The sequence below is a fragment of the Pituophis catenifer genome, unplaced genomic scaffold, assembly GCF_029215685.1.
Source record: "Pituophis catenifer annectens isolate HBS135680 unplaced genomic scaffold, rPitCat1.0.hap2 SCAF_2, whole genome shotgun sequence".
In the NCBI taxonomy this organism is placed as follows: domain Eukaryota; kingdom Metazoa; phylum Chordata; class Lepidosauria; order Squamata; family Colubridae; genus Pituophis; species Pituophis catenifer.
The window spans coordinates 217,144,891-217,159,420 of NW_027256882.1; the positions used below are offsets into that span (position 1 = coordinate 217,144,891).

At 35.5% G+C, this 14,530-nt stretch overlaps 1 protein-coding gene across 1 annotated transcript in view; it reads right to left on the minus strand.

Annotated features, from left to right (window-relative positions):
• FOCAD (focadhesin) overlaps window positions 1-14,530 on the minus strand; it is a 136,527-nt gene that overhangs the window by 85,512 nt on the left and 36,485 nt on the right. Inside the window, exons 11-14 of the mRNA XM_070935533.1 lie at window positions 11,198-11,302; window positions 8,515-8,616; window positions 6,875-7,005; window positions 5,265-5,391 (exon numbers count right to left, since the gene is read on the minus strand). Coding sequence (XP_070791634.1) covers window positions 5,265-5,391; window positions 6,875-7,005; window positions 8,515-8,616; window positions 11,198-11,302 — 465 coding nt within the window. The remainder of the gene's footprint in view (window positions 1-5,264; window positions 5,392-6,874; window positions 7,006-8,514; window positions 8,617-11,197; window positions 11,303-14,530) is intronic.

The following is a 14,530-nucleotide window of genomic DNA, read 5'->3' on the forward strand; positions in this document are numbered from 1 at the left end:
CCAAGGGGATGCTGCAATGGTTGTAAATGTGAAACTGGTCATAAATCACTTTTTTCATTGCTGCTGTATCTTTGAAGGCACACTAAATGAGTGGTTGTAAGTCGAGGACTATCTGTACTAGATTATGGAAGAAGCACAACTGCATCAGTGGTGAAATCCAAATTTTTTTACTATCGATTCTGTGGGCGTTCTTGGTGGGTATGGTGTGGCTTAGTGGGCGTGGCAGGGGAAGGATATTGCAAAATCTCCATTCCCACCCCACTCTGGGGCCAGCCAGAGATGGTATTTGCTGGTTCTCTGAACTACTCAAAATTTCCGCTACCGGTTCTCCGAACTGCTCAAAATTTCTGCTACCAGTTCTCCAGAACCTGTCAGAACCTGCTGGATTTCACCCCTGAACTGCATGTATAAGCTAAGAACAGATTGATAACTAATAATTTATTACTTGGAAGGCAGCCATGTTACAGCTAAAAGGACACCACTAATAACAAGTATAGGAAGTTGGTTTATTACTTATCACCCCCAAAAAATGTAAGAGGCATTTTGAAGGGTCATTTCAGGTTATGGTCTATTGGTACCTGAATTCTTAAAATCATTTAAAATACCACTTGAAAAGCTTTAATTCCTATATTTCACTTTCTTATTCAAATTCAAGACTATTTGATACCTGGTATTTTAAAAAATGAATTATAATCATATTATTAAAAGTTGTCTGTATCAACTTTTGTTGTGAAAACATATTCTCTTCCTCAAAATATCCAGAATCATTGGTGTTCCTGAATAATATGATAAAGTTGTCCCTGTGCCTTTTTTTAAATGGCATCTCTGTGTTTCACTATGTTACCTGTGTCTAGCAGGAAGCATATGGAATAAATCTCATAAGAATAGGTTGTTAGTCTCCAAGGAAAAGATTTTTCAACCCAAAGAAACTCAGTTTCTGCTTTTCCTTAATCTACAAAAATAGATTTCTTCAGGTTTTAATAGCGAAGTTATTTTAAGAATGGCCAAGAAACAATTTTCTTCTCGTTGTCAAATTCACTAGGTGATGTAATTTGTCATCATCATAGTTCCCATTGTATTATTCTGTTCTGTCAGTTTCCCTTCATTTTGCTTTTCTGTATGTCCTCTCTCTGGTCAAAGCCTGATAAATGTAGGATCAAGGAATAAACCACACAAAATTGCTTCCAGGGAAGAAAAGACTATAAACACACACTCACCACACAAACTTAGCTTTTTCACTTCTGGATCGTAGCCTCCCTGTTAATAGTTCCCACATGAAACTTATTATAGACCAGGACATGAAGGCTCATATAAACTATGCTGGCTTCTGTTGAATTATTCTAGTACAAAAAAACAGATTTGCCAAGACTTAACAAATATGTTCTGGCAGGGACTACTTTGTATGTTTTCCAGGTCTGACATGGAAAGCAAAGAATATTGTAAGTATCATTTATGAGGTATATCATTTAAATGTCCAAAAAGAATTAGCTGTCTTCATAAATTACCTGAAAGCAAGCCAAATACTCAGGAGTAATATGAGTGATTCATGAATAGTGTTTTGCATTTCATACAAGCTATTGTATTTTAGTACAGAACAATCATTGCAGTTTAAAAAAGCAGTTAAAAGTTGCAGGTTATTCTGTGAGATTCAGATTCAAGATTGACTTCTGGTGTTGATTTTTATGGTGTTCTCCTTTAAAGGCATTTTTAAAAATGGTACAATCACTGAACCACAGAACTGGGGGGGGGGGGGGAAGCCAATTCCAACAGAAGCTTTCTAGTAGCAACATAGTCACTGATGGGAGGCTCACCACCTCTCTGAGTAATTGGCCTTTATGATTACTTCTCTCCATTCAGTTGGAATCTTCTTTCTCATATTTCAAACTATTATTCTTTCATCAGCCACTTTGAGATAATAGAGAACAGTCTTGATCTTTTCTATGACACCCTTTCAAGAATTAGAAGTGTACTCAAGACTCATGTCCAACGGGTTTAATTTTTTTTTTCATAGGATTTCATTTCTAGTTCCTTAACCATTTTTCACTACCCTTCTCTAAACTTTAATGCAACTCACAGAGCAGAGGTGTAACGTGAACTGATATAGGTGGGCATATAACTGCCTGCACATGAATTTTATACCAGCTGAAGCTTCCAGATGCTCTTCGAGGGCAGCAACATGTATGGCATGTTTCCCATCCTGTACCTGTGCATTTGATTTCTAAGTAAATTAAATTAAGTAAGTTAAATCTCATTTTGTTATTTTTAGCTATGTATCCATTCTATTATCATACCATCTGACTAACATTTAACTTACTTGCCAACAAAATCATCATGAGGTATTTTGCAAAAAAAAAAAAAAAAGCTTCACTGATATTAAGGAATATTAAATCCATACTATTGTCACAATCTACTAAAGAAGTTGTCCAAAAGAAAGTAATGATGTGATATTATTGTCTGGCAAGATCAAGTCTTGACAAAACTGTGCTAACTTCTACTAAACACTTTGTAATGAATATTACAAGATTGATAGCTCTGGAATCTTCCCAGCTATTTGTGCTCAGCTATTCCTGGTCTTTTTACTCCCTTTTGAAGAAATGGGCATTTTGCTTCTTTCAGTTATCTAGTATGTCATCTATTCTCTAACATTTCTCAAGGATAAGAGACTGAGGCTCAGACAAACTGACCCCACACATACTTCAAAGCATCTTTTTGCCTCTTAATCCAAAGCACAGCACAATTCTCCTATATCGGTCTCTTTCTTTTCAGACATATACACTAAGAAACTTATTTATTCAGTCAGTCAGTCATTCCATTTGTATTGTGAAATGTCTCAACACATGACTCTGGGTAGCTTTTAGGCTTTCACATTAGTTTCTATTGTCATTCATATTTTTTCCCAATGAAATTGTTCACAATTGTGTTTTTAGTATTTCTTTTTAAAATTCTGAGTTTCATTTCCAGTTAGCTTCTCTGGTCACTGAATGCTGCTCTGAGTTTAATAAAATAGGCTTTCTTGAAGTCCAAGGTACTTATTCGATATATCAGTTATAATAGATGCTTTTCCTCAAAACGAGTGTGATTTTGCGTGACTTCAGGGATACATCCATGCAGCTTTCTTGGCAATAGTACATATGTAGTTTGCCATTCTCTTCTCCCAGATATTTTTCAACTTCCTAAAATACCTTACAGCCCCACTGTTTTCTAATTACCGTGTTTCCCTGAAAATAAGACCCTGTCTTAAATTTTTTTGAACCCTGAAATAAGTGCTTGGCCTTATTGCCATGCGCTCAAAAGCCCGATTGGGTTTATTATCAGGGGATGTCTTATTTTGGGGGAAACAGGATAACTCCTATACAAGTACTAACCAGGTTTCTGAGCCCAGATCAGTCAGCTTTAGTTTCCCTTAAAAAAAAAAAAAACTTCTCTTTTTGGTCTCTTTCTTCCAATGTTCCTGTTATTTCCACTTAAAGGTAAAAAAAGGGTCCCTGCGGATTTTACTTTGCTAGTCATTGTCAACTCTAGGGAGCAGTGCTGATCTCCATTTCAAAGCCATTGTACCAATGCTGTCCGAAGACATTTCCACAGCCATGTGGCCAGCCCGAAGCGCTGTTACCTTCCCACCCAAGTGGTACCTATTTATCTACTCACATCTGCATGCCTTTGAATTGGTAGGTTGGCAGGAGCTGGGACAAGGACAGAACCTCACCCCATCGCATGACAGGTCTTGAACCAGGGCTGCCAGTTGCTTTCCAGTCAACAAGCTCACTGTCTTAACGATTGCTCCACCAACTTCTAAGCTAAGTCCAGAAGAAGAATAAATCCCACTCCCACCACCTGAGGGCCATCACCACCAGCAGCACTGTAGTATTTTAAGACCAAAAGATGTTTTTCAAAGTTCAGCATCAACTGCAAAAAATGTCTCTTCAAGCACTTTTGTTTCTCCATTAAATTTCTTCCCTAAAATTTGAGTTCTCTCTCTCTCATATCAGAGGTATCTAATGTAAAATTGTATTTAGATGCTGTTCTCCTGTATGCCTACTATAAAGACTAGTAGGTGGCTGCAAAAGAAAAAGGGTTTTCTGATATACTCTGGGGCTGTTAAACTGTCTTTGCAGTTCTTCTAACAGCTTTTTATTTTCCACACCATATTTCCATTCCATATTTTAAAACTTTCACAAAATTCATTTAAGTTCTTGCATTTTAACTGTCAAAAATTGTGCTATTTCAGAGGATTAGTTAATTATATTATCTGCTCCTGGAAACTTTAATATTCCATTTTCTTCTTTTATAGCTTATAATTAATTGTACCTTAATGTTTCACTGATGGTTCTAATTCTAAGTAAAACTCTTCAAAAATTCACTGGATGTCTTCAAAATACAAAAAAATAAAGAGTTATGCCTACATGTGAAGTGGGAGAGGCTGTGTGGTGCTTTGAACTTGCTATTTCTGAATAGATTCAATAATTTAGGACGTGCAATGAAAATGTTAATGACTTCTACTACTGCAATGGACCTGAACTATTCAGTGCCTACTCCACAGTCTTTCTATTACATTTATACATTCTCCATTTGTGTGTTCTAGCTATAGAACTATAATGATCAAGAGCAGGAATAGCCCCTAGCATCATGCTATTTCATTATTCCGAATTCCCCTGCATTTGTTTCCAACTGTACTATCCACAGTATGAGATGCCACAGGATCCCCCAGCTTACATCCAAACATCTTCATTGCCATATAACCAACAGTGTCACAATCCTAAGGAATATTTTCCTCATTCCACTTATATTCTCTTCTCTCCCATATTTAGACAAAGCTACCACTTGATGCTGTTCTGCAAAACCTATTTAATATTACTAACTAACAAAAGAATTGAGGAAACCTAAATACTCCTGTAATTAATGTCTCAGGTACTACAAATTCTACTCCCCCCTAATAGCATGGGAGAAAATAGGTCCTTGGACATCAGCATAAAACCAGAATCAAAATAAATTCAAGGCACAATTGCAATGTATATATCAAGAACAACACTTTTCAGAGCCAATCCATCAATGACTGAAATATAATTTGACTACAACTCTCTAGTAACTTTCAGTAACTGAAAGAGACTTTCAGTTACTAGAAGATTAGTGAATGAGGAAAATAGAATCTTATTTAATAGGAATGAAATATGGGATTTTATTTCAACAACTACAGAAGGAATGATGAACAAAACATGCAATACAATAAAGGAGAAAAATAGCCCTCTGAACTCAGTAAACTGTACCTCAGCTTGACAAAGTGCATGAAGTCCTTGTAAGACTAAGGCAGCAGGAGTGGCTTGGTCGGGTTTTGTGCATTCATTCAGTACCTGAGAAATTGCAGCCAGCATATCTGCCCCATGTTGGTAAGGCCTAATAAGATAACAAAGTTTTCATGTAATTATAGAACTATACAAAATGAACATTATTGCATGGCTATGTCAAGATCTGTAGTAGTTTGGTCTAGTGGTTTAAGGTACCAGGCTAGAAAGCTGGCCATGTAAACCAGTTGGGTGATCTTGGGCCAGTCATTCTCTCTCAGCCCAACTCACTTCACAGGATTGCTGTTGTGAGGGAAATATGAGGAGGAAGATGCGTTGGATATGTTTGCCACCTTGTAAAAACAATAAAGGTGGGATAAAAAATACATACATACATATATACATACATGCATGCATGCATGCATACTCCATCTCTGGAAAGGAATCTGTGGCCATCCATATATTATTAATCTACCATTCCTGGCCATTATGAATGGGGTAGCTGGAATCTGAAGTTTAATTACAGCTAGAAGGGCATAATTCACCATCTCTACCATAAGAGAAAACATAAAAATGCTTAGAGCCAGGAAAACTACAATCCTCCATGATATTTTAAAATTTTTAGTTTATTCATCTTTATTATATTCCTTTATTCTTTTTCACATTTTCTTCTGTATTTATGTAGTTTCTTTAGAGAATCCAGTTTTTAAAAAATGAACTTTAGTATAATGGGTGACTCTAACCACTTTTCTGTGGTCTAACCTAAATGTAAGCTTGACTATTGAACCTTATTCAATAAACCATTATTGTATTAAGTTCAATAATAGTGACAGCTCAACTTGTGGAAAAGGCAAGAAATAAATTGATTTCATTCCCCGACATGACAGATTCATTAAGGATTTAGATAGATCTTAACCATTTTTTCAGACAAATGCTGAAAATCTTGAAACAGCTTGAATCAATTGAAAACAATTTGGCCTAGGAAATGAGATGAAGGAATCCAGTGAAAAAGCAGATGGATTTATGATACTGTATTCCTTTAAAATACACAACGGTCAAACCAAATGTTCTTGCAGCAAAGATAGATGATAAACCTGGGGAAGATGAACCTGAAGCTCAGTAAATAAAGTTTGGGGAAGCAAGGACATAGAATCGTAACACATACGCTATGGCTAGCCATTTCAAGGTTTTTATACCACCTAGATCTTAAGCTGTTATGGTCCCTTTTTTAGGCCATACTCCTTACTAACATTATTATCAGTATAAAAAGACATTATTTGATTTTTTTCCTTTCCACAAAAGAAAAAATGCAAGTACTCATAAAAGCATTAAAGAACTAAAATCAGCACAATTTTAGAACAGATAAACTTACATCAGTTTAAAGAAAAAAAAAAGGAAAAAAAGTTGGAGGAAGGAATGAAAATTATGGTATAAATAGAACAGCTCCAAAAATTTTGATCACATTGTACAAAACCCTTTTGCCTTGAACCCTTGCCAAAAAAACGAAGAGTTAACATTCTAATAGGAACAAACAATACATATTATCAAGCCAAGAAGAACATAAATTAATTTAATATATAAAATCTAACATTTACCTTTGCTTGCATATATCTCTGATAGAAGCAGCTTTGGCAATCACCTTCTCCCACTGAGTGTCTTTACTAACAGATAATGAAGCCATATCAGACATTGCCATGAATCTCTGCAGTTCTGGATAAACTCTGTCCTAAACATATATTTTGATAGGAGAAAAGGAAATAGAAGATTAGAGAGTGACAATTTTTTGCCCTACTGTTATTTATTAATCTATCTTTCAAACATCTAATACATGAGGCCCTGGCAATAACTGCACACACCAATTTTGTGTGTGTGTGTGTGTGTGTGTGTGTGTGTGTGAGAGACAGAGAGAGAGAGAGAGAGAGAGAGAGAGAGAGAGAGAGAGAGAGAGAGAGAGAGAGAGAGAGAGATCTTCCAAGATCCCCAAACCATATGATATCTTGATAATCATAGTAGAGCTCTCACAAGATTTCATGCACCGATCTCAAGTATTTGACAAAATTTGGAACAATTTTTTAAAATGCAGGGAAAAGACATAAAGTAGCACTTCTGAAATTTTTCCAAGTTTTTTTTTACCAGCAGCTCCTATAGGAGGCCTCTGATTTTTCTTCCATTTAACAGAGTGAGAACATGTGTGTGTGTATAAACTCTCATCCCATGTGTCTGCATGTATTTGTATGTACAGGTGTATTTGTACAAACAGGCATCGTGAAGTATTGAGCAAGCAAGGCAAATTCCTGCAGACTCTGCTCTGCTCTGAGTCCTGTGATCAAGACACAGCATTTAAAATGGAAGGTAGACAGAATTTTGATGTAGAGGTAGCCCTCGACTTACAACCACAATTCAGCCCAAAATTTCTGTTGCTAAGCAAATCAAGTTAATTTTGCCCCATTTTACAACCTTTTTAAAAATAGTTGTTAAGTGAATCATCCAATTGTTAAGCGAATATGGCTTCCCTCATTGACTTTAATTGGCAGAAAGTATTGGGAAGGTTATAAATGGTGATCACATGACCTCGGGACAGTGCAACTGTCATAAATACGTACCAGTTGCTGCAACAGTCGTAAGTGTGAAAAATAATCATAAGTTGCTTTTTTCAATACTGTTATAACTTTGAATGGTTTGTAAATGATGGTTGTAAGTCGAGGACTACCTGTATTGCCCAGTATTTTTCCCATCAAAAGAGGAAACGTTTCTGGAAGCTTTTGCACTATGGTGCTCAGACAGATCCCGGGCATTTTAAAAAAAAATATTTTGCCAGCTTCTTCCCATATCAAATGTGATTTTGTCCCACAATCAATTCTGTTCAGTTTTTTTAAACTACCCACTGTTAGAGAGGATCTTAGGCCCCTTGATATCATTTTTTCCAACCCTCCAATTTGGATTAAAATGGATGAAAAAAGAGGGTGCATACCTGAAAAAATTACTGATCCCTGTACACAATATTTTAACTAATTTTCAAGTAAGAGCTTATATTATGGAAGGATAACCTGCAGTTTATATGTAGCCCTTCAAAACTCCCAGCATGTATATCAATTACTTAAATAAAAATAAGTTTTCAAGAAAAAATTGTATTTGCATCTCTTCAAGTTTATAACAGTACGGCTTGCTGCAGCAATGAATGACACTGTTAAGCATTTTTTGTCAAACTGAAAATTAACAGTTTGCAAAGCTTTACCTGTTTTTCCCATAAACATGTCATCAGACGTAATGTAACAGCTTGAAGTTTTGGCGTGTTTCCTAACACCTGCAGCACACGTAAAATCTGTGCAACACAGACCTAGAAGACATTTTTTTTGTAAATGCAATTTCTTGTATATTCATTTATCATGTAAAATAAATCGAGAGAGATTAATTTTGTACTAACTCCAGACCCACTGATGTGCTCTCCTTGTTTAAGACATCAATCAGAAAGTAATTTTTAATTTGACTGATTGCACAATTTAGTATTACCAGTAGACAAAGCAGAGAGCAGAGTTGTAAAAATTGGAGGTATGACCAACAATCCCACATTAGCTTTATTTATAAACTATAATCTGCACTTTCATTGGAGGATAAGAGTAGACATGGTGTTTATAGTTCAACTGAATTAATATACTTGATACTGGATAAATTAATTTGTGGAAACTTTACAACAATATTTTTAGAAATTTATGCAAATGAACCATTAAAAGGTTATTCTGATGAATATAAATAACTAGCTGGACGCCCATGCTTTGCTACAAAACTATGTGCTCAGGCTTGATAAATTGATACTTTCAGCCTGAAACTTAATGTAGAATGTGTAAGTCCGTAGCATTAGAGTGTGTTAATATAATGCAACTGGCAGTTGGAACAGAGGGGGAAGGGGAGTAGAATGTCCCAGCCCGCAGGATCCATCAGTATTCATCTGGCTAGCATCCTATCAGTGTGTGAGAGTTGAGGGGTGTTTGGAAACTCAAACATTATTTGCTGTGTGAGCAAGAAGGAGACAGGAAGGAGGCTGGGCGTGGCTTAGCTCAACTGTTCTGTAATAAAGCTGCTTGCTGCTGTGAAAGTAAAACTGAAAGTGAAACTCCTCTGCTTGTGTTTTGCATTAGGAATAGATTTCTTTTCAGGTGGCGAGGGAGAGTACAACTCCTTAGCATCAGAGCGTGTTTAATAATAATATAGGAAATACTAATGCTCTGATGGTCATTTCGAAAAATCCTTTCTTAGTGAACACCTAGAAGGCAAGAGGAACATATGTGGCAAATTTCAAGTTTGTAGGCTTTACAGTTCTGGGATTTTCATGATATATAGATGATACATTCTTAATTTAAGAACGACATATGACTTCAGTGACTGTATTCATTGTACACACTGGGATTAGTTTAAATCACTCAGAGATGTGAACTGAAAGTATGAATTATTGAATAAGATGTTACTTATTACTGAGTGTTATATCCTACCTTTCTTTCAAGAACTCAATGCAATACACATAACATACTCCCTTCCAATATTTCCTCGTTTGTAAAGTAAGTTGTGCTGAGAGACAGAGACTAATTCTGTCACTCCCCAAATGCTTATGTGAAGACTGGAACTTTTATCTCCCTAGTCTTTGTTTAATACCTCTACCATTACATCAAAGTGGCTCTCAAGACAGCTATAATTAACATATTATTATTATTATATTATTATTATTATTATTATTATTATTATTATTATTATTATTATTATTATTATTATTATTATTTAGAGCAATGGTGGCGCGGTGATTAGAATGCAGTACTGCAGGCTAACTCACTGCTCACTCCAGGAATTTGATTCTGAGTGGATCAAGGGTTTCCATTCTTTCAAGGTCAGTAAAATGAGGACCTGGGATGTTGGGGGCAATATGCTGACTCTGTAAGCTGCTTAGAGAGGGCTGTTAAAACACTATGAAGTGGTATCTAAGTCTAAGTGCTAGTGCTATTTAAATAATAATTCTTTTCCATCCATATTTAGTATTTTGAATGAGCATACAGTTGTTATTTGAACTTGTATTCATTTGATGTATTTATTTGGTTTTTGCCTTTCATTATTAAAGATAAATACTTAATTATACCTAAGCTGAACCTGCCAATTTAATCAACAGCTGGCTTGTTGTCAGGTCCAAGAAATCAGGAATCAAAGGTATTCAAATGAGTACAAGTTTATTCCATGCTAGCTCTCTATAAGAATCTGAACTACTAATGATCAATGCAAGTTGGCAGTAAGTAACAGTCAATGGAATTCAAGGTGAGCTAGGCTTAGAACTCTTGTGTGGGTATGAAGGGACTTGAGACTGATGTTCCATTTACCCCCTCTCTCTGGTTCAGTCTGGTTATCTGTTACAGTTGTCTGTATTTTGATAAATTACAAGGTGACAACCCTATTACTACTTTCTTCTTTATTATTTCCTACCTGCCAACATTTGAATTCTTCCCCCATTCACTGGTTCCTGTGTATAACTGTTTTAAAATCTATTTATAAAGCACATTTTCTTCACCTTCTTCCATGCCATTAGAATAACACTTCATACCTTTACATGGTACCTACTTATAAGGAATCATTCACAATGTATATAGCCATAATTGTCTTGAGCCATGTAATTGCACATTCCAAGGATTACTATGGCAGTATAGAAATAAATCACCAAAATATCCTCCTAGGCCAACAATCAGGACAATTATAGTTAACATTTTAAATTTGTACAATCAGAACTGTGTATAAGATTCAGGCATAGCAATCTCAGTCCCAATGTTATAGCTTTCAACATTATTATCACAAGTATCAAAGATCCTGTGGAAAATAACCATGGCATTGAAAGTAATTGTACCTCATGTAAATAATATGAGAAGAAGTTATATTTTTATGCAAACCTTATGAACTCCCAAAGCAGGTAAGGTATACAAGATGTCCCGGCAGAGTGTGGCCTCCAGTGGTCTTCCCAATTTAAACATCAGAACTGGAATCAGATTTGGCACCTAAACATAAAAGCAACCAACCTAAAACTAGCATATTATATTACTTATAAATACTAATACAGACAAATAGAAGCTTTTCTTTTGTGCTAACTTTCCCTAATTTCAGAACAGAATCAGGGTTGAGACAAACAACCAAAGGAAATAAAAAGCTATTGTGAAATATTGCACTTTATGTTGCAAAATTGCTTAAATTATGTTGCTTAATATTGCTTAAAGCATTGTAAGCCGCCCTGAGTCTCCGGAGAAGGGCGGCATATAAATCAAATTTAAAAAAAAAAAAAAAATGGACTGTTTACAACTGACGTTTGACAATGAAGCAAAAGCAACAAGTATAGAATGTAGAAAGTATCTGTATATTATGGCAATTTATATTTTAAAATGTTAAACATATAACAGGCCTCAGTTTCACACATTCCTCTTCCAGACTGCCTTCCAATATGTCTGAGAGAATTTGCAGGTTTGTGCACTTCTATTTTTGCAAAATACAGCCTTCTCTGTTATCTACAAGATTTATAATATCTACAATTACTTCTAAAAACATTAGTTGTTCAAAACGTACCAGAATTAAACATTTAACATTTGTTAATCTGGATAACAAAACTATCATTAAAGGGAATGTTTCAAACTGTTTTCCTATAGGAAGAAAGAAGGAATAAGGATGGTTCATTCTTGCCATAATAAACTACCACTGTTCCCATGAGCATTCATACCCTCCAGCAGTTCAATAATAGCGCTCCTCAACTATTTCCTCTTTTATGAATTGGATTATATTAATTAAAAGGGATGTGCAGTGGTGCTTCAGATTGAAAGGGAAAAGGTGCCTTGGCATATGAGCTGGTGTCTATTAATACCTGCTGGGAATGCCTTAAACCAATTAAATCTTTACCCAGGATCATACTGTAGCTGAAGACAACCATTGAATTCTATGAAAAAAAAAATGCTTTTACATTAAAGAGCTGATTATTAAAGTCTCTCAGACAGGAATTTATGCACCAGTCTAAATCTTTCAGTTCCATTAATTTTTAAAAAAAATAATAATTAAAAATTAGCATTTTCACCATTTATAATTTTTCTGCATATGCCAAGCTTGAAATACAGTATTCTCTTTTTTTAAAAAAATAATGCAATTGTTTCTAAAGTACATCTCTGAACAAGCTACAGAAATCATGACATGCACAGCATCTGGAGTTGTTTCCGACCCTTAATAATAATAATAATAATAATAATAATAATAATAATAATAATAATAATAATAATAATAATAATAATGCCACTTCAGGACAAGGAGAAGAAATGAAAAGATGGGGGAGAGAGGAAGGGGGGGTCTGGTAGTCCACAACACTGTAATTTGCTCTTCATATATATTGTGTGGGAAGATTCTCCCCCCTCCCCACTTTTCAACCTTTGGCCAATTTGGACCATTTTTGAACTTTCTTTCCTTGAGTTTTCCAACCATGCCAAATTTAACCCTATTTTGTTCAATTTTCAAAAAGTTATCCTGCACGCCATTGACTTGGAAAGAATCAAATGTAGCAACCTTCAGCATATCTAATTTGTATTGAATTCGAAACATACAATATTTGGTTGATTTTGAACCAATTTTTGAACTTGAAATGCTCAGAACTAGCAGATTCAAGTCATTGCTGCCTGGCAGTGATCAACTCAATATACCGTATTTTTCAGAGTATAAGACACACCTTTTTCCCCCTTAAAAGGGGGTGAAAATTTAGGTGCGTCTTATACACCAAATGTAGCCTCACCCACCTACTGGCGCCACCCTTTGGCCTCTGCCTCACAGCAGTTACCTCCTTGCAAGCAAACAGCAAGAAAATACAGCTTCAGCACAACCTAATTAGCACAAGTTGATTGGATCGGCTTCCTGACTCTCAGCTGATTTGTTCTCAGCTGTTTTGCGCAGGGCTCTGCTGCTTGCTGAAAAGAGGTAAATTGCTGGAGCAGATTTTTATTCCTTGTGCTAATCAAGATATGCTGAAAACGAAAATGAAAGTAAAGCAGGCTGCGAGACAGATACGGCCCATACAGGCCACACCCACCTGGCTCCACAAAGGCAAAAAAAAGCCTGCAATGCAATCGGGTTTGACAACCTGCTGTAATGTGTCACTGATGACTTAAGTTATTCTTGGTTTGCAATTTGAAAGAGTAGGCTACACAGAGAAATAGAGGGATGCCCCCCCCGCCACCAAAAATGAATAGATTGATCAAAGAAGTTATCAATTTGTGCCATAGACAAAAAAAAAACATGGTTATGAAGATTAGCAGGTGAATAATTGGGACCTCAACCTGGGATTAGGGTTTTTCTTTTCTTTTCTTTGTCCCAACACTTGTATGTTTTAGGTTTTTTCCCCGCTGAATCTCATTCTGAATCTTGCTCATAGACACAAACAGACACACTGATCTGGTTTGTGAATATGTACCCTAGGAAAATAAAGTGGAGATGACTTGGCTCGTTGACAGAGAAGAAGAAAAGGAAATTAGAAATTTGTTCTTATAACATGAGTGTATTTCACTGGAGCAAAAAAACTGAATGTCCTTGGAAGACAGACTTAGACATATTCTTGTAATGAGGTTTTTGGCAGGTTACTTGTCTTTCATTTCCTTTTGTCTGTTTTCTAAAAAAGGGCATTTTGCGATTGACCCATTCCCATTGCTTGCTATTTTGTAAATCCTGTCATGTCCATCATTTTGTGATAAATTTAAAAATCCATCAAGCGCTCAAAATTAAGATGAGCCCCAAAGTTGAGTATCCCCAAAGATACTCAAAATGCCACCAGTATTTGATCAAGTTGTGTTTTCAACAGGATTTATTTCAACTGTGCCAAAGATTGCATTTGTACACTTTGCTGGAACTGGAAATAAATTAAGCATCTTTAGTTTCTAAACTAGTTTCTTAGGCTACAATATTGCTTTGCAAATAAATTATTATATGACTTAATTCTCATTTCTATACCTTACATCTAAAATTTACATTAAATTGGACAGTTTGAATAAAGACTAAGAGAGTTATTGTTGCTAAAATAATTGCTGTTAAAAACTAAATAGTAAATATGTCTAATAATACTTTTGTAGCTATTTACATATTTACATTACATTTTGTACTCAAATTTAATACTCAAGTATTCTTAGTATCCTTGGTATTTTAAACCATCAGATTCAATGACATCCTCTTCATGCAATAACATAATAAAATAATAATGCTATAAAAGGGAG